Genomic DNA, 21,044 nt, shown 5'->3' with positions numbered 1-21,044 from the left:
AGGGTTGGGGAGTTTCTTTTAGATTGGTTGTTCTGCCGATTTTGCCCGCTTTAATCCTTACTGACTCGGGAGAATGTGGATTAGCATAAGCAAAAGTTCTTTTTCGGAGAAGTGTTGAGTGAGTGTAAAATTTCCCATTAAGATGCAGTGCAAAGAAATCTGTAGAGTCAAGCAATCAACGCAAGAAGGATTCCATTCCTCAAAAAAAAATCTTTGAAAATCCTTCAAACCGAAGAGCCTCGAGAATCGACACTTAGTTGATTTTCCCATCTCCCCGAGTCGCATTAGAAAGGGGCGTGCGAGTATGTGCACTTTTCTTGTGGTTAAATTTTGCGAAAATATTCTCCCAAATTTCGTCCAAACCAGGCTAGTCATCCACAACATTCACCAAATCCAGCAGAGGGCCGCACCGAGACAAAACGAAACAGAACAAATCCACCCGGTCCACCGTCCCCTTCCACCTCGGAGCCGCGCCGCCGCTAGTCGCCCGCCGCCGCGACTGAGGACCGGATGGAGAGACCAGCGACTCAAGGAGGAAGAAGGCCGGACCGCGGGGATCGCAGCGAGGAAGGATCGAGGCATCGAGCCATCACAGCCATGGAGTTGCTCTCCTGCGTCGGGAGGGTGCTCTTCGCCTCCTTCTTCATCATCTCCGCCTACCGGGAGTACGTGCGCCCCTCCCCCCTCCCCCCCGAGTGCCCGCTCCTCGGGTCGGAACCCGGTCTGTCCTAGATGGTCTCCAGCATGAGCTCATAAGATGTTAGATTCAGTTTCGGCTGTTGTTCATCTGGAGTAGGTTAGCGAGATGATGCGCACTTTAATTGGAAACATTAGGGATAGTTAAATTAGCAGAATTAGACCCTTTTTTTTCTTCTTCAGAGAAGAGCATATTGCACCCCTAAACTTATCCTGGAATCTAAGCTACAACCTTGAAGGCTAAAGGTAGTTAGGAAACACCACTAAACAAAAGAAACCAGTTACAACGCCCCCCTCCCTCGTTCTGGAGCAGGTTTTGACCAGCCATGTTAGCCAGGCACTAACCCGTCGTTAAGTAGCGGGCACAGCAATGCCTTGCCGACCCGTTGTTGGAGCTGTGTAGCTGTGATCTTTGCCCTGATGTACACTGCTATTTGATTGAAATCAATGAAAATGTTTTTCATTTGCCTGTACTTTGTATCAAATGGATGAACACAAATTTTGACAGAGTTTCTTCTAAATTTTGACTGAGTTTCCTTTGAGTTTGCACATAATAACCAATTTGGCATAGAGAAGCAAGATATAATATCAGTGTGACATAGAGATCTCTAGATAAAACCATCAGTTTGGCATTGCAAACAAATGACAGTTTAACATAACAAAGGGAAAGCCATCAGTTTAGCATCACAAACATAAAGCCACGGTCTAGTTTCGCATTACAAACATAATCTGGGTGCAACGTCACTACACATGTTGTTCCAGGATTTCTCCTTACCATCTCCAGCTGATAATTAAATATGTAGCTGTATTCACCACGCTTTGAATCAAGCATTCTGCCAAGTGCCAACAACAATTGATTTTTCCCTTTTAATCTTTGATATGTGACAATTGGCAAACATTTCTTCCTGCACAGTGGCTTTCAATTGTGCAGCTGACCACTCTGGGTGGTCTTGATCATGCTCTCAAATCTATTTGCAATCCTTGTCCTAGTGACTAAAGAACTATCTCTCCTTCGAGGGCAAAAATGTTCATCTTTAAAAGAGTATTGACAGTTCTTCTTTACCCACCACATAATATTATTTTCCTGCTTTGGAATAGTATTTAGTGAAATTTTCTTGTTCTGTATCTTGCAAAGGTATACTATAAAGTATACACTGCTGCTGTTTCCTTATCTCTTATATACAGATGCGGTGCAACGCCTAACACACGAGTAAGTGTTTATAGTAATAAATTGCAAGTAATGTTTGAGCAAGTGTTGGCTTATTTCTTATTCATGTTCAACTACTCTACCTTCATGTGATGATATCAACTTGAAAATCAGAAAGAATTCTGATCAGTAGGATGTTTCATTTAAAGTATATGTTCATGTGTTTCCAAGTTGTACTTGAGACGTTTTCCTGTGTGATGCATTAACAGATGGTAAAACTATTTGGCGGGTATAATTGGGCAGTTGGATAGAATTGCAGCCTGGTCTGGATGCTTGCACTTCTAATTGACTGATCTTGATTGGTGATACAGGGCCTGCAAGTTTGGGTCTGATGGTGGACCAGCTGCCAAGTCTCTCGAGCCCAAATTCAACCTCTTTCTCAAGCAAGTGTCTACTAACACCGGAATGGCTGTGCCGCACATCCACGTATGGATATTTTACTCGTCTTTCCATCTTTAAGAATCCATACTACCTAGTTCATAGCTCTGATTGGATGCCTTCTGTTTTATCTGTTTACAGATCAAGACTGTCACTACCACTACATTGTTTCTCAAAGGCTATGGTGGTGGATTCCTCATACTCAACCTCTCCCTCGGAGCATTCTTACTGGTAATGTTGCCTTTCTCAGACTTCAATTAAAAGGAATGTTAACAGTTATTTTAGAAAAGCATGATAAGAGATGTTTAATCCACGTGAATTTTGATGTGGCTCACTTGTGCAGCTTGTTTATCTTGCATTCATAACCCCTGTTATGTGCGACTTCTACAACTACGAAATGGGGTCGCCGCAATTTGTTCAGCTATTTACCCAGTTTTCACAGGTTTTCTTCACACCAATCTCGCTTAGCAGCTTTGATTTATTTCATCAAGGTAGCTGTTATCAAGTGTTGTGAACTTGTCATAACTCGATTGTTATATCTGTTCAGAACCTGGCCCTTTGCGGGCGCTGCTCTTCTTCATTGGGATGAAGAGCTCCATCCCATGGAGGAAGTCGAAGAGAAGGGCGGTGAAGACCAAAACAACTTGATGGAAGTTGCAAGGATTTGTAGTAGGATTTGGAAACTATTAATACTAAGCTAGTCATGTTTTAGGTATACTCGTCCCGCTTTTGACCATAAAATCTGTTGTGGGCAGTATGTAGGGATTTAAGCCATCTAGCTTGCCCAGGTCTGGTTTTCTGTATTTTGCATTAGCTGGTTGGTATGTTTGATGCAGGTGTAGACTTGTTTTGTTGCAGAAACTGCTCGTCTCAGTTCAGGATCAAAAGATACATTCTCGGCTGCAGATATTTGCGTGCTCCATTGATCCTTCTATGCATATGTTTTAGTTCATAATTTCGTTATAGCAGTAAAGATAAAACTGTAAATATGTATTTTTCAGGGCATACTTTTTTTTTTGTCTTTGCGTGGTCAATCCATTCCAAATTATTTTGGGTCATGTTTGGAGACAAAATCTTATCTGGATGTTAGATTGAATTTCATGGGAGCGTTAGTTTCTTGGGAAAATCTAAACAAAAGCGGCGCATCGTGACGCTTTCCGTGCGGCGGAGAAAAAAAAGACATCGTTCTCCTTAGGGAGCGATCACATTTTATCCTCACGCTGCTACCCCCACCTTATCGCGAGTGCCCTCCACCACACAACACTTTTTTGTGGAACCTGACGAGAAGCAGTGTCGAGAGGGAGGAGAGGAGAAGCAGGCCGCGCCGCCGCCGCCGAGCAAGCAGCCGGCGGGAGGCCGCCGTCTTGCACGGTCCGCGCGGGACGCCTTCGTCGTCACCGAGCACGGAGCAGCGCGAGATGGCGCCGTCGCCGCCGAGCACGGAGCCGGCGGGAGGCCGCCGTCAAACACGGAGCCGCACGGGAGGGCTTCGCCACCGCCGAGCACGGAGCAGCGCTGGAGGCCGTCGCCGCCGTCGAGCACACATCAGAGGAGGCCACATGCCCCAAGCACTTGGAAGCAGATAAGCTGCCGTCAACGAGCGCGCCTCGTCAGGTAGAGCGGGGAGCTGCCGCCGTCGAGCACGTGCCGGCCTATCGGGGAGGCACACGGCAACGAACACATGGAACCACGCGCGCGTGGGATCCTGGATTCCTGGACCTTAAGCTACTTGGGTGAGATGATGGAGCAGAGTTCGGTGCTGATGGGTTCGGCCAAATGATGTAAAGTATAGGAAAAGCCGCTTTCCGCTCTTCCATGGCCCCAAAATCGCGAGGTTGGAGAAATAGAAGTAGATACAGGGGGAATACGTGCAGCCTAATTAGCCAGGCAATTATGCTTAATAAAGATGGCAATTAGGCTTAATCAATCGGGCAATTTATATCTGATAATATGGCAATAGTTAACCTGGAAACTATGCCTAGTTAATCTGGTAATTGATGGTGATTAACCTGTTAGCTGCTATAAAATTAATCTGGTAATTGATGGTGATTAACCTGTTTGCTAATATGCAATTAATCTGATAATTAGTATTAATCTGGCAGTTAAAAGTAATTAACTGGCAATTGGTAACACTACATATGGTCTGTTAGCTGAAATGGATACACAAATGTAATAAAAGTTAGATTCTATTGGACGTCTGTAACACTTTCTCCTCCTAGCCGCCGCCTCAACTCTAGCCGCAGTTCATCCTTCTCCATAGATCGGTTCCCCCTCCTCCGGTCGGCTTTGCCGGTGTTGGAAGGAGTGGGGAATCCGATCTATACGTGGAGTTTTCAATAAAAGTATTATTTTCATTAGATTATGTTAGGATTTTGATAACCGCCTTCTTGTTGGTTTCCCCTATGCGACAATCACTGCATGTTTTTCAAGTTTATTATATTGATGCACATAAAAAACACAATTCACATCTACTCCGTATATGAAAGAAAGCTCAACCAAGTATGGACACAAACTGATTGTGGCAACTTAATATGAGCACGGGGGTTTTGGCTCTTGGTACATATGCTCTTTTTTTTTTTGAAATGTATCTTTGATACATGTTAAAATATTAAAATTCCAAATGAAAAAAATCACGTGTATATCTTCACATTCTACGTTCGCAGCCTTTACATGAAAAATCAGCTTGTTGTTTGGGCTGTGTAAAAAAAAAACGTGATAAAAATAAGACTTTCTGTGAGATATATTTTGTCATCGGTCATAAAAATATCATTTTCTTTATAAAACTGTATGAACGCACATACATTGTCGAGATGTACATGAGACATTTTTTGTTTAAAATTTTAAACAATTAAAAATATATTTTTTAGGTGGAGGAAGCATATGCATCCAGGAGCCAAATTGAAATTATGTAATGAATAGAAATATGTAGAGATAGCAATAATGAACAGAAAGATATAAATTAAAATGTACCTAGAAGTTTTCCGTCTATATATTCTTACAATATGGTTTTTTGTGTTAGTTTACAACAAATAGAATGGTTACTGTACATTTCTAAAGATGAATATTCACCCTGATTTACACAAGCACAATTTGGTTGTTTTAGCACAACAAGTAGTATGACATCTACACTCTTTTCTTGGAACAACAAAGTTTTCTGGATAATTCTAGGTAAAACCGTTAGAAGCCTTGTTGTTATATGTCTGAGTGTAGATTGTGTTAATGCTATACCAGGTTCAGATTAAGATTAGTCTGATGCCAAAGACAGGTGACATACTTACAAATCTATCGTCCATGTTTAGTGTTATTTATTATATTCTCAGTGTTGCCTACTTCTCTGCTCCATTCGCTGCCTATTTATTATCTATTTATTTGCCATGCCACCACAAAGATGTAGTATCTGGACTGGAAAAAATTGTGTAGGCATCCACATAATTAGTATACCCATTTTGTATATGGTTCTTAGACTTATTTAGGTCAGGTAAAACTCCTTTTGGCATATGATGTGCAGGCAAAAACTGCTCATTTGGTGTTTCATTGGCTGACATGTAAATTGCTATATTTTCATATTATCTACGGTCATTAATGTGAAAATTGGAGGATAAATTCAACCTTTTCTTCGTATTCCCTCGGTATGATAGTATATTTGTTCTCATTTGTTGATTTTTGAAGTGAGCAGCGCATCAAAACTATGAAAAGAAGGCATGGCAGGGTCTCCGCAGGACAACCATTATCGAATGCATCTTGCATCTGGTATTTCCTCCCTTTGCTATTTATGTATTCATTGATTTATTTGTTCCTGTTTGATTGGGGGTTTCCTCATTGATTCGTCAGTTTTGTTTCCATATGGCATGTTTGCGTATGGCCCTGACAACAACACTAGACTGGTCCGTTCTAAACAAAACCCGCCAGATAATTACTTTGTGTTCCAGTTTGTAGATGTGAGCAAATTAAAAGATCGGATGTGACCATCTCCCTCTCATCGGTTCACTACTTACCTTCATGACCTCTTATTTCTCTTAATCCTCTAATATATGTTGTAGGATCAAACACCCCAAAAAAAAATTGAATCCTGAAAAGTGGGCTTTATTAAAGCATTGCTTCATAATATCTTTCTAAATATTCCAAAATCTGAAAATTCTTACTTGACTAAAATTATTAATGCCTTGTTTGTTCATAGATGTCCAAATGGTACCGATCTTTTGTTTTCTGCTTCAGTCTTGCAGCTAGCTGTTTCATTACTTTTTATGGTGCTTTCTCTAATATGCAATTAATGATACACGTTTGGTGTGTGTTCGGTACGTAAAAGGAAGATAAGTTTGTAGCTTGATGATGAGTTTTCAACTCCCACTGCAGATTTCTTCAAATTTGGGGATTTGTAATCACCAGGGGAACAAACCTACAATTCATTTCCGCATGCATCTCCCTAGCCTATGTACTTGACTGAATCAAGAAATTTCCTTCCTCATGTCGCATAACAACACTATGAAACCAAGTTGTTTACATGAGAGCATCATAATTTAGAAAACCTAAAAGATAACTGCTAATTGTCATGATTATCAGAAAAACCTAACACAAATTCTATAAGTTGGGAGGCTTATGATTGTTTAGCATTGATGTTTAGATCACTGTTAGATGGCTCAACTATTTAGAGTATTGTTTGCTTTCCAGGTTAAACTGATACAGTAAAACACAAACTCTGTCATATGTTTCACAAATGCTAAGCCTGGCCAAAATCAATTGAGTTAGAAGCGCATCAACTCTTTTTTCTATTAACAACTTTATTTTCTCTAATTGATGATCTATTTTTCTCAATATCTCAAGGCATGGAAGGCCAAATGATGCCCAAGGGAGTTATGCAGTGCCAGTCTAGAAAGTAACATCAGTTGGCAATGATGGATGTTGTTGTTGCATGTTGTATCAAATTTATTTGTGTGTAGGCAGTTTTTTGTCAATGCTATCTATGCATTTTCTGTTCTTATATCTTCCACATACCTCTTATGTAGAGTACCCTTGGGTGAGGATATAGTTGTGGTCTTCATATTTTTGGTGGAAGTAATGAATTATGAAGGATAAATTTTAAATATCCATTTCCTGTTGTCAGGACCAAACGAATTATCTCATTTATCCAGGGAATAGTAAGTTGTCATTACTTGGGTGAACCTGAGGCTGCTGGTCTACAGTAATCATCTACCGTCATAGTGTTCGTAGTCATGATCTCTTATCAATTCTGAGGTAAACAAAATGCACACGCGCGCCTTCCGTATCTGTCTGTACGAAACACTTGAAATAGCTATGTTAGATCCTGATGTAAGCTGTAAGTAATTCGTGTATAAACTTATATTATAGAGAATGTAAAACTCAGCCTCATCCCTCGCATCTCATCAATATTAATTCCTACATATCTGTTTTTCACAATGGAGCCACAAGACTAGCACGGCGTGCCGCCGCGCCCCACCCTTGCTAGTATTATATAAATGAAATACCTAAAATAGTATCGATACACCTTCACCAATAATATTGCGTTTTCCACAACCGATGCAAGTCCTTTTAGCAGTTGGATCTCAATCTAATAGCCAAGCACCAAATTCAACATTCGTCTTACTCTTGTTGCACATTCTCCCTCTATCTTCTGGCGCCAGCCTCCATCAGTAGCGATGTCTTAACACAGTGCCATTTTCTTTATGTTTTCCTTTTTGATTTTATTTTCTTGTTTTCTGTTCGTTCTTTTTCTTCTTCTTCTCATTCACTTTTTTATTGCAAACATATAACCATATCTTTATTGACTAATTAGTATATTGTCTAAACTATGTGATTATTTTGACCTAATTTTTTTTCTAATTGCATGAACATCTTTCAAGTCAAAAACAATTTATTTGAACTATGTGAGTAATTTTGTGTGTGAACTGTATGAACATTTGTTTCCTGTCTTACGGACCTTTTTTTTAATACACGAACAACTTATTTAACTATAGAAACATTTTTTGCAAATTATTTAAGAAAATACTTCACACTAGCAAGTTTAAGTACAATGCATTTTTGCACTTTTATAAAAATTTCCTACCTTTGTACTATGGCCAGAAAACAGTAAAGGGAAAATCTAGTAGGAGGCGCCGCACAATCCTTCTCTCCGTGTGGCGTTAAAATTTTCGTGCTTTTCCCCTATAGCATGGAGGACTATAATACATCATGCTTACATCATCACATTAATTACTAAATTAAAAATTTTAAAATAATTTATCTTCCAAACTGTTATTCCGAATAGTGATTCGTTTGTACCACTAAGTTCGTCTCTACGAGGACTTCAAAATTAGATCTCTTGTGATTTTTTTTACCGCACGAGTTGCCAGATTAATATCGAATAATCTTTATATTCTTAATAGGTGATCCCATTTTCCTGCACATGCAAGGTATCCATCTCATCAAGCATCACTGAGCAATCATAACCTGCCACCTAAGCAATTCTTCCACGTAATCATGTACATGACCCATGTAGCCATATACTACTACCGTCATTTCCCCTTCCAAACCATGCAAAAAAAAACTTAGCGCTGAGGTAAAGGAGGATTGGTCTTCCTATTGAATCCTTCCTAATTAATGCTGAAAATTGTTACCAATTCGGGGCCTTAATTCCTAATCCTGCTGGCCCTCCTTCTTAATTTCCAGCGTGAGGAATTATCTCTCTCTACTGTATGTCTCCAGAACCTCTTCATCTCCTCCACGATCTCTCGCGAGAAATAAAAGCGCAAAAAAATGGTAAAGGCATACGAGCAGGCGTTTCTGCCTTATACATACCTTGCTCTGCCTTGTGCTAGGCTGTGTATCGGTTGGCTGTACACGCCACTTCTCATACAAGTATCTTATTTCCTCACCCCACCTTCTCTGTCACATCGATGGGGACCAGGTTGTGTTGTGTTTGATGTTTCACATGGAAGACATAGCAAGACGACGGGGGCAACCGTGCTCAAGATCGGTGGAGTAAGGAGTCTGATTAGAAATAAGGTAGATGGCTTGACCGGCGATTGCGATGAGTCCTGGTGGAGGCAGATAGAACCGGATCAACGAGCATAGCTGTTCTTGAGAAATCACAAGATCGGGTCAGCTATATGTTGAATCCACCAAGATGGTAATAACGGACAAAAAGGTGGTGAATTTTTTTGTCCCATATTTTGATTGATTGAAAATTAGGTGAGAAAATATTTACGGTACTAATTTTATCCACCCTTTTACCGTTTAATTCGTTCAATCATGCCCTTCTGTTTTGTGGGGATTCCATCCTCATGACATAGAAACAACCAGCTGAATTTCCTGATTCATTCGGATTGCAGAGATGGTCACAATACGTGTTGTGTAACAATGCAATCAGCTTATCAGTCGTTACAAAGCCATGGCTAATTATTTGGTCCCTATCATGCTGGTCACTAAATGGAGATGACAATAATTTATATTCTGTACCATCGCTTGGAACCAATTTTCAGGTGGCTCGGAAGTCCCATGGTTAAACTTTTATTCATAGTTATGGTACCATCATTTGACTAAAATGAAAATATTTCAGCTCCGTGCTCTCCATCATTCCTAAATAATCATAACATCCCGATGCACTTCGCCCTCCAATGTTAATCTACACTTCTCACAGGTAATAGCGCAACAAAACATATAAGTTTTATGTGTTTGTCATTTTCCAACCTGTTAAAAATGAAAAAAAAATCTGCAGATTAGGTAAAGTATGCACTTCATGTGTCAGGAAATAAGACATTTATATTTGCAGTGTATTTCCATTCCCTTCTTCCAATATCACATTTGCTCTTATAAATACATAATTTCTTATTATCTTTACTATTAAATTGGAGTTGGTCGTTTGACGCTCAACGCGTTTGGTGGTCGTCATTAAAAGCATCTTGTCCGTCCAATCTAATCTCACGGTCTCCGTTTCATTCGATCTAATTAGGAAACAATGTTAGGGGTGGTATCAATTAATCCCGCACGGGTAATAAAATACTTGCCACTCTTTTTTGAACTGCCATAATTTGATTATCATTCCATAATTTTTTACCCCTTCCTTATATTGTTAGCCCTAATTAGTCAGGCTATCAATCAAATCGTTACTTAACAAAAATAGCTTCATCTCGGTTGGCTAGAACCTCGAACAAAACGTTGTGACTCCATCTTACTGGTTCCATTTTCTTTTCTCGTGTCCTCCCCGTCCCGCGGCGACGTCGGACTGTGTCGTACCGTCGAAGAGCTGGCTAAAAGTTTCCTGCTCCACCTCCGCCCGCGCACATCCTGATTTCACGGATCAATTCAACTATTGTAGATTGCTTTGATAAGCAAGCTGGTCAACGCCAGCAATTCACCCTCCTCGCGTGCCGCACCACCTCAACCCTGTCTACGCCATCCATGGCTGCCGCGGCCGCCCTATCCCTTTCCCGCTCCGCCTCAGCCTGCGTCGGCATGCCCACCGCAGGCCCCCCTAGCCACGTCCCATTCCTCATATCCCCTTCTCCGTCCAACCCTGTACCACCATCTCGCCCAAGGCCGTCTCACTTCACCGTGGTGCCGCTCCATGAGGAGCGAGCATGCAACATCGAGGCGTCGGTAGCGGCATCTTGGAGAGCGACCGCCTCCCCGCAGACATGCACGACCCTGCCATGGACGCTGTCAACGAATTCGGCGTTGCTTTACCACCGGGGACGTCGCCTCCACCGCCGGCATATATATTGATCAGGCGGAGCGCGTGCTCCAGGATTTGACGGCGGACAGTGGGGCTTCCTGCAAGTGCTACTCTCTTAATGCTCCCATACCTACTTCATGGGTAGTTGTCGTGTATGTGACGATCTGAGCATGCATTTTTTGTCGGATGTAGACTTTGGTGGAAGTAGAGGTGCTCTACGAATTCCCAAAATGCAATAGGGTGAAGGTTTGCTGGCAAATCATCCATAAGGTGTGGGTCGAGCCACTGCCCACTGGTCGATGAGGTGACCAAAACAACCTGAAATCTGCATATGCTTTCATGTTTCTGAAGGGCATCACTTAAATTGGCAATTTTTGTTGTTCAGGTGATTGTTATGCATGTATTACTACATCTGATCTGATATGATAACATTCTTTTCTCTGATGGATCAGGACAACTAAACTTGCTAAGAAGCTTGGGAACATTCATGTGCTGACTCAATACTACACTTAGAAGAATGGTTTGCTCCTGGCCTACTTACATCCATGTTGGTAGACCTGAAGATACTGAGGTTATTTTTGATCCCATGAACCAGTAAATGGTGGCAAATTTGAAAAGGTGGAAAAATTATAAGTTCAGGACAGCTCTGAAGCTTGTGGCTGCGGAAAGCATAGGGGACCATTTTGAGGGTAATAAATCTACATGGAGAAGCGGTAAATCCATTCTTATGGTTTTGTTACTCTTGAGAAATTATATTATCCTAATTTAAAATATTTTGCAGTTATATTTAGCACACAAAGCTTTATTTTGCAAACATCCTGGGTGAATAAGCAATTGTTCAAGTAATGATCTGGAAGTAAAACATTGCCTATGTATACAGCGGTATGATATGATGTGCTCGAGGAAGAGGCGCTGCTTATTTGTTGTATGAATTTTGTTTATGCGTTCATATGCGAGCATGGGAAGGTAGTCAGTGCAGTGGATTGTATCATGTTACTCATTGGAAAATTCAGTACATTGGCATGTTTAGCACATGATGGAAATGATAGACTTATATTGTCCATTAACCTATGAAAAAGTGATGATTATTTCTTTTTACTCAATCATTTGCAGGTTACTTGCGATGCCGTGGTGAATCGGAATCTAACTACTAATAGTTCAGAATAAGATTTGAAGAATCTATACAGAAAATTAAGAGACGACATCAACACGTGTCTTGCAAATTATTGTTACTTTATACCTCAATTTATTTGTGTTTGAATATGGTGCCTTTTTGTGCATCCATTTTTTTATTTTTCCACAATCAAAAGCACATTTCCACTACATTAAAGATATATAGCTAATGAGACCATTGTATAAGGTGAATGAATTTCATGTGGATATCATTATCATTTTATCATATGGTGGATTGTTTGCTATATTTTCTTCTTACAATACTCGGTTTATGCATGTTTTACTCAAAGTGTTACTTAAGACTTCAGTATTGGCATACTTACCATGTTCATTCTTGTTTACTTTAGTTGCAGTCCACTAAAGTATGCGCTTTGAAAAATATAGTTTATGACGAATTTTACTACTACCTCTGTCCATAATAGGATGTCACAAATTTAGCAAAATTTATATGTATCTAGACACTCTTTAGTTTGTAGATACATCCGAATTTAGACAAATATCCGGCATCCTTTTATTGACGGAGGGTGTATAACAAATTTATTTGTATCTAGACACTCTTTAGTTTGTAGATACATCCGAATTTAGACAAATCCCCGGCATCCTTCTATGTGATGCCAGTATGGCCCTCTTTTGTAAATATGGTTCTATTTAATTATATTTCAGAAATCAGTTGTATTCTCTAATATTAAATTATTATTACTGCAGAAAATTGTTTGACTGCTTAGATCAAGGAATTATTTGTTTGCCATTTGTTAGTATACAGTTCCCGCTAAATGAAGAATGTAGTGTTTGCTCATGTACTTATATTTTCCCAAGAGTTCCTAGCATTCATACTAACTTTCTAGCAAGTTCTTTGTTAAGCGATTTGGTTGTTCCAGAGAAAGCATAATATGAAGATTGAAGTATTGGGAACTTTTAGGATATGACCATCCTTCAGCAGTTTGGTTGTATGCTTAATCAAAGCAAAATTCTTTGAATAATCCTTCAGCAGTTTGGTTGTATGCAAAAGCATGTTTTAAAATTATCCTTGTACGGTCTATTCATACAAATTTAGGTGCTAATGTTCTACAAGGCTGAAACATAGTTTGGATTGCTAAAACCATCTAGGTTTTGCTGAACATTCTTATTACCTCACAAATTAATCTGATTTTTTTGCATTCTCGTTCATTACTTGGTATAGAGTGAGTTGCACGTGCATGCTTGCTAGCACGTGTAGACTAACTCTGTGTGGAAGCTGAAGGGCCAGATTTTCTTTCTTATAGTTACTCCATGTAGGAACTAGCCACAAACAACAAGCACGTTGTGAAATAAAAGTGTCACTTTCAGATTGTAGTGATGAAGGGTAACAAGAGTATCACATGTTTGAATAACCCACATTACATGTCTTTCCCTTGGCGGTTGATATTGCTCTGAAAATGAGGATTACGAATGTGCCCTCACTCGCACATCTTCTGCACAACCATACTTTTTCGAGATCTTTGGGGGGTGGGGTGGGGTAGAGATAGTGGTGGAGCTTGGGAAAAAATCATGGGCGGGCCACGCCAAAAGAAAATGCAAAACATTGTTCCAAACCATACTACTGCCTCTTCTCTATGCTTCCCTCGATTCCCTCTCTATTTCTGTGTCCAAAGTGCTAACCCTAGAAAGAAGCCCTCACGGCCATGGCTTCGTGGAGAAAGTTGAGAGGAAGAGGCAAAGGAAGAGGCAGCGTACCGGTCGGGGCATTGTGTCCTGGTGAGCTAGGCCTCACATGGGGTAAATATTTTTTAGCCATAAAACATGGATGGGTCATGGCCCAGTTTTTCCTCAAGGAAGCTCCGCCAGTAGGTAGAGATTGCCTACCGTTTATTGCATTCGCTCAAACACAACCAGTATTTTCACTTCTATATCTATACATGTTCTGCGGTAAACAAATATAATGAGCCGTGGCAACGCACGGGTACTCAACTAGTATATGTACGCATGCCACTTGCACATCGTAACAGCGTTATTATGTTTGCAAATAAATTAGCAGTAATAAAATTACAAATCGTACAAGTCCTCTATTTCATTTCACTATATTTTGAAACTTTAATAACATATTTCTCACCTTCATGTACCGTGTATACTGCGCTATTTCATCTATGGATCATATGATATCATGTGTTCATGACTAAAGTTCCCGCCGCAATGGCGCGGGGTAGCATCTAGTTACCTTAGTAATTGTACATGGTTACCAAATAACTTTCTACATTTTTTCTAGACATTGCATTAATATGCACATCTACAATGTGGGTGTGACGATCTTCTTTTCGTCACAACAATTGTTAGGGTATAGTAAATGGTTGCCAGATTAACAATGAACAATTACAACGATAGTTGTACATGGTTATTGGATAAATTTTTAGTCATTTCTAAATATTGCAATGATATGCATAACTAATGAATGGTGTTCAAGTGTCTCTAAGAGGTACGATGATATTATTCTACACAAATTAATTATCATGAAACTTTACATTGATGTAAAATAACATACATGAACTTACCAACCAACTTATTACAATCCGGGAACTAAGTAGCGAATAATCTGTAAACTTAGTGAATAGAATCTGGCAATTACTAACCAAAAAGAAGTTCTCAAACTATACCAACATGAGATATAGTTTCGAAGATCTTGTCGTGACTAAGCTTAAGGTGAAAATGAATTTTAAAACAAGTTATCGGTTTGGGAGATAAATGTTTTTTAATTTAGATATTAAAGGGAATGTAGATGATAGCACCATACGTGTCACTACATGCATGCACATTAGTGAAGGAAATCCATCGCACAAACCAACTCTTGTGCGTCGCCTCCATGTAGTGATGTCCAACAGTAAAACCAGAAGAAATTTGCTTCTATCATGCTGGCTAAAGTGGGCCAGGGCAGTTCGCTGGCTCTTGTGCTGAACGTGGACGTTTTGATGCATCACACGTTAGGTAGGAGCTTCCCAGCTGTTTCCTGCTCGCTATCACCTAATGAGTGAAGTGGATTGAATAAAAAAAATCACAATCCCATTCCAAATTTCTAATGGCGAGTGCTAATGTGCACACAAACTTGTTTCCGAGGGGGGAGGCGCGTTGTTGATATTGGTTCATTCCTCGCTTGTGTAAACTCATAGAAAATTTAGCGATTGCTTGCTCTTTTGGACTTATGATATATGATCAGCACACTGTGGTTGAATGGTATATTGGCATGGAAAGACATTATATAAAAGTGTTTAATCAGGGATGGAGCTAGGATTTTAGCATGAGTGGGGCGAAGAAAATAATGATCGTGTAGATAAAACATCACAATATATGAACTCTCACTACCATTTATAACACAAGACAGTAGAAAAGAAAAGTTCAGTGTCTTATCTTTCAGGGTGAAAATCTAAAATCTGGCCTTAATATTGATTGTGCCTGACAATATTTTTGTTGAAGACATTTATCTACACAATTTTTCTACTAATACAAAAAACCTCAGATATGATAATTATTTTTTCTTCACCCCTCATAATAAACTATCAGCTCCGTCCCTGATTAAACACATATTCCCATACCATTCAACCAGCGTGCTAATCATAAAACATAAGTGCAAAAGAGCAAACAATCGCTAAATTTTCTGAGTTTACACATGCTAGGAATGAACTAGACCTGAGCAAGCTAGATGGCTTAAATCCCTTAATATTAATAGTTTCCAAATCATACTACAAATCTTTGCTGACTTCCATCAAGTTGTTGGTCTTCACAGTCCTTCTCTTCGACTGCCTCCTTGGGATGGACTTCTTCATCCCCAGGAAGAAGATCAGCGCACCACAAAGGGCCAGGTTCTGAACAGATAGAAGAATCCAGTTATCACAGCTACCTTGATGAAATAAATCAAAGCTGTTAATTGAGATTTGTATTTAAAAAAACCTGAGAAAACTGGGTAAGCAGCTGAAAAAATTGTGGCGACCCTGTTTCGTAGTTGTAGAAGTCATACATAACAGGGGTTATGAGTGCAAGATAAACAAGCTGCACAAGTGAGCCACATCAATATTCTTGTGGATTAAACATCTCTTATCATGCTTTTTTTGAACTTTAAACATTCCTTTTAATTGAAGTCTGAGAAAGGCAACCTTACCAGTAAGAATGCTCCGAAGGAGCTGTACAGTATGAAGAGTCCACCCCCATAAGCTTTGAGATACAAGGTAGTGGCAATGACAGTCTTGATCTGTAAAAGGATAAAACCGAAGGCATCCAATCAGATCTATGAACTAGTTAGTATGGATTCTTAAAAATGGAAAGACGAGTAAAATATCCATACATCGATTTGTGGGACAGCCATTCCGGTGTTAGTGGACACCTGCTTCGCAAAAAGGTTGAACTTGGGCTCGAGATACCTGGCAGCGGGTCCACCATCAGATCCATACTCTCTGCCCCTGCATCGCCAATCAAGGTCAGGCAATTAGAAGTGCAAGCATACAGAGCTGGCTGATCAGCTCATCACCTCTGTCCAACTGCCCAGTTATACCCGCCAAATAAACTACTACATATGAATAGTTACAGGAAAACATATAGGATCGGTCAACACTAGTACATGACAGTTAGAGCAAGAACAATAGTGTAGCCCGCAGCCGGCTATAGTAATTTGCCACATCATATATAGTCAACTTATAGCTAGCATGTACAATAGTAAGTTATAAAGTGTAGTATTTTTACAATATATGGCCCACCTTTTAGTCTCACACAGTGGCTAGGAGCACGTGCTAGAGCTGGCTATTAGATAAGAGCCCACTTCTCTTCTCTCTCCTAATCTCTCTCCTCCAACTAAGCAAACTTATAATATTTTATGTCTTATAGCCAGCTGACTGTACTTTATTGTACTTGCTCTTAAACGATTGGAAATGCAACATACACGAAAAACTATGTTTAATCTGCATATGCTTAATGACGTCTGCATGCCCACCTAAACCCCCAGCTTTGTCACACGGCCATTTGGCCACATACACACATGTCAATAATCAGTACATCTTACATGCATCACAGAGGAAAACACCTATAGTGCAGCTTGAAAACACATTAACATATACTTTAAATGAAACGTTCTACAGATAATAATTCTTTTTGATTTTCAAGTTGATATGGTCATTAAGTAGTAGTTGAAAATGAATAAGAGATAAACCAACAGTTATTCAAACATTACCTGCAATTTATTATCTAGAAACACTTACTCACGTGTTGGGTGTTAAATCACATCCGTATATAAGAGATAAGGCAACATCAGAACAAGCAAATTTCACTAAATACTATTCCAAAGCAGGAAACAAATAAGATGTCACTGAAATTCCCGCTAGGCCTTTCCTGACACAGGCGTGGCCTAGTTTTGACACAGCTCTGCCTCCCCGGACCCAGCTCGCCATCCTCTGCCTCGCCCACCACCGCCGAACTTTTCTCCCACCACCGCAACCTCTGCTGAACGGCGGCGCTCGAGGATGCCTGTCTGAGGAAGAAGCACGGCGCCCTCAAGCAAGTGAGCCCCCTTGGTTATTTTATGCTCCAGGGTTTCAATTGGGAGGTTTCGATTGGGTCTACGAGCTTCGTCAATTGGAGATTAGGTCATAGATTAATGGGTTTATCTGTGTTCTAGGCATGGATCCAACCAATTATATGTCGATGGGTTTTCATTTCAATGGAGAATTCATCCAAGAAGGCAGGGCAGTATATTATGTGGGGGGCAAAGAAGAAATGTCTTATCTTGAACGTGATAGGCTAAGTATGGATGGTTGTGGCAACAAGTACATCTGCACTATTTGGTCGTAGGGGGACAAAAATTGCATTGGTTATTTCCTGGGAAAGAATTACATGAAGGGATTATGATGTTGTATGAAGAGAATGCCAGGACAATGTCGAAGCACGTAACAGATTGTGGTGTGGTTGACATATATGTGGAGGATCCAGCAGTTGATGATAAAGAGGCAAGTGAGTGGGAGGTAGAAGAAGAAAATTGTGGGGCTGATGAACAAAATAATTGTGGAGATGATGTCCCAGCTGCGGATTCAGAAGAAGAAAACGTAGAAGAAGGTGGAGAAAATTCTTGAGGATAGTGATTTTGTACCAGCAGATACATGATGAAGAGCAGGTTGCTATCAGACAAAACTACAAACAAATTGTTGGCAATTGAATGTGCAGCCACTATGCAGGAAGAAATTGTGGTCGGACAATAGGACAAGGATGGGAAACAGATCAAGGCCAACCCAGAGTGGTCGGCTGCACAATTGAAAGCCACTATGCAGGAAGAAATGTTTGCCAATTGTCACATATCAAAGATTAAAAAGGAAAAATCAATTGTAGTTGGCAGAATGCTTGATGCAAAGTGTGGTGAATACAGCTACATATATGATTATCAGCTGGAGATGATATGGAGCAATCCTGGAACAACATGTGTAGTGACGTTGCACCCAGATTTTGTGAAGCCTACTTTTCACAAGTTCTATATCAGTTTTGATGCATTGAAAAAAGGGTTTCTTGCGGGCTGAAGAAAGGTGATATGCTTAGATAGATATTTTTTCAAAGGGAGGAGTGGAAGATTGCTGAGTGCTCAAAGTGTAGTCCTACACAATTGACAGCTTTAAGAAAACTTATGCACACTGTCTTCAACCTGTTGAGGGCCAACCTAGAGATTGCCTTTATCTATGTCAAAATGATATTATATCTTGCTTCTCTATGCCAAACTGATTATTATGTGCAAATTCAGAGGAGACATACCCCTAGCGTGTCCAAATACAAGTGTACATCAGGGAAAATATCACAGCTACAAGAGCAAATGAGATATCTCGGATGAACAACAGCAGGTGTGCGGGGGGCGGGGGGCTCGTACTCCCTGTAGGCGGAGAGGAGGAACATGGAGCCGAAGAGCAACCTCCCGACGCAGGAGAGCAACCCCATGGGTCGATCCTTCCTGGCTGCGATCCCGGCGGTCCGGCCTCCTTCCTCCTTAGCCGCTGGTCTCTCTCTCCGGTCCTCAGTCGCGACGGCGGCCGACTAGCAGCAGCGCGGCATCCGAGCTGGAAGGAGGTGGAAGGGGACGGTGGACCGGGTGGGGTTTGTCTTGTTTCGTTTCGTCTCGGTGCGGTGCGGTGCGATTGGGCGTGCTGGTGCGACCGAGACCGGGACACGCACCCCCTGCTGGATTTGGTGAATTTTGTCCAACCGAGTGGATGACGAGTCTGATTTGGACGAAATTCGGGAGAATATTTTAGCAAAATTTGACCAAAAGGAGATGGGAAAGTGTGTGTCTGTGTTTATTTGGACAGGGTCGCGGATATCAAAATGGCTATTTGACCTATTTGTATTCATTTAGATTGGGCTGTAGACGCAAACACTTTGTATTTATTTATGTCGGGATGTAGATGCAAACACTATATGCCGCTTATAAGGGCATGTACAATGCTGACGCCAGCCTTTTCTTAGAGATGCCACGTCACAATTTTGCTTAGTTGGAGGAGAGAAAATGAAGAGAGAGAGGGGTGTCTTCTCTTAGCTAAGGGATCATCTCTTAGGAAACAGGAAAGACTATTTTCTCCATTGTATCACATATGTCTTCCCTTAGCAGCAAATTTCCTACCAAAATTAAATTATTAATATTAATTGCTAGATATGGTTTTAAGAGATAACGCACTGTATAACTTATATTTAATGATTTCTCTAGCTGATGTGGCTAGGTTTTCCTTGCCATTGTACATGCCATAAGGGCTCACCTGCGCGAGAACCGCGGTGGGCCACGGTCCAGGATGCTTTTCTCTTTCTTTTTTTTTGCTTTTTGTTGTTTTGTTTTTGTATGTTTGTTATTTATCTTTTCGTTTTTTGTTTCTTCTATTTTTTGTTATTTTTGTTCTGATTGTTCTAAGAATATCAGTATTTTTAGATTTGGAACTACTTTTACATCTCTAACCATCTTTTAATTTAAACCAATATTAAATCAAGAGTATTTGTTAATTTGAAGCACTTTCTGAAATTGGAATCATTTTTGCCCGTGAACCAATTTTGATTTTTTTTTGGAATTTAAATTTTTTTTTGAATTTGAACCATTTTTATCTACGTGAAAACATTTAACTAGGTGAACCATTTTTCGAATTTGAACCTTTTTAAATAAAATAATTTTTTAATTCTAACATTTCAAAATCATCAACATTTTTTAAAAATATGAAATAACCTGACAGGTCACTCGTCAGTGGAGGTTCTAGTTGTTTATTAGTGAGCTAATTACACGCGCAGTACAACAACTTGCACCTCATGTGCAGATTAGTACAATAAGTTGGGGAACCACGGTACAACAACTTGATTTTCAGAATCAAAAAAGTCAAAACCTATCGGAAACTGCCGCGTGTGATGCCACGATGGCGCTGGGCGAGCTGCTCTTCCTCACGATTCTTGCAGAAACCTCTCTGCTTGTTTTAAACATTACGATGGGGTCCTTGCTTTGTTTAGTCAACAGATTCTGAGAGAGCGACGGGGACGGCTGAGTCCCCAATCATAACTAGACCACGGCGACGGCGTGTGCGACGACGGCGAGCTAGGTGGTCGGCGAGGGCGGAGAGGGTAGCGGATACGGTTTCAACGGTGAGGGTAGCAGATACGGCATTGGAGGCGAGGAAGCAGTTGCGTGATGGCGTTGGTGGCGACCATGTTTAGGTATGAATCTGAAGCCGGCGCTTGAATCGTCGGCGGTGGCGGAATGAGCGACGGCGAGGAGTGGAGGGTAACTGTTGAGCTGTACTGGTCTAAGGCGACATCGACGACAAGAGATGCTACTGGAATACCGGTGAGCTTACATTGACCTCTGTCTGTGTAACTGAACTTTGGAATGCAATTGAACACTGCCAGGATTCTTATAATTTTTTTCTATTGTTCAGGTAAAGTTGAAGCTTCCAGTGGTTGACG

General features: G+C 40.6%; 1 protein-coding gene and 1 pseudogene across 1 annotated transcript; one reads left to right on the top strand and one right to left on the bottom strand.

Annotated features, from left to right (window-relative positions):
• The first annotated feature begins 424 nt into the window (after nt 1-424).
• LOC124661369 lies at nt 425-3,188 on the top strand (annotated as a pseudogene).
• Nucleotides 3,189-15,829: 12,641 nt separating this feature from the next.
• LOC124662586 lies at nt 15,830-19,159 on the bottom strand. The gene is made up of 5 exons (XM_047200403.1): nt 18,982-19,159; nt 16,429-16,543; nt 16,246-16,335; nt 16,038-16,136; nt 15,830-15,952 (listed from the first exon to the last, which is right to left on the bottom strand). The coding sequence occupies exons 1-5, from the start codon at nt 19,047-19,049 to the stop codon at nt 15,830-15,832; spliced, it is 495 nt and encodes a 164-aa protein (XP_047056359.1). The 5' UTR covers nt 19,050-19,159.
• Between the last annotated feature and the right edge of the window lie 1,885 nt (nt 19,160-21,044).

The sequence above is a fragment of the Lolium rigidum genome, chromosome 6 (genome assembly GCF_022539505.1).
Source record: "Lolium rigidum isolate FL_2022 chromosome 6, APGP_CSIRO_Lrig_0.1, whole genome shotgun sequence".
NCBI lineage: Eukaryota > Viridiplantae > Streptophyta > Magnoliopsida > Poales > Poaceae > Lolium > Lolium rigidum.
Note: the sequence above shows the minus strand (reverse complement) of the source record. Positions and strands in the feature narration are given on the sequence as shown.

Bases quoted from the DNA above. Each gene is read 5' to 3' on its own strand.
- LOC124662586 (XM_047200403.1), bottom strand. From the start codon at position 19,049: ATGGGGTTGCTCTCCTGCGTCGGGAGGTTGCTCTTCGGCTCCATGTTC. The intron at 16,544-18,981 runs GTACGAGCCCCC...TTGGCGATGCAG, and splicing joins CTCCTCTCCGCCTACAGGGA to GGGCAGAGAGTATGGATCTG. The intron at 16,336-16,428 runs GTATGGATATTT...ATCCTTTTACAG, and splicing joins TGGCTGTCCCACAAATCGAT to ATCAAGACTGTCATTGCCAC.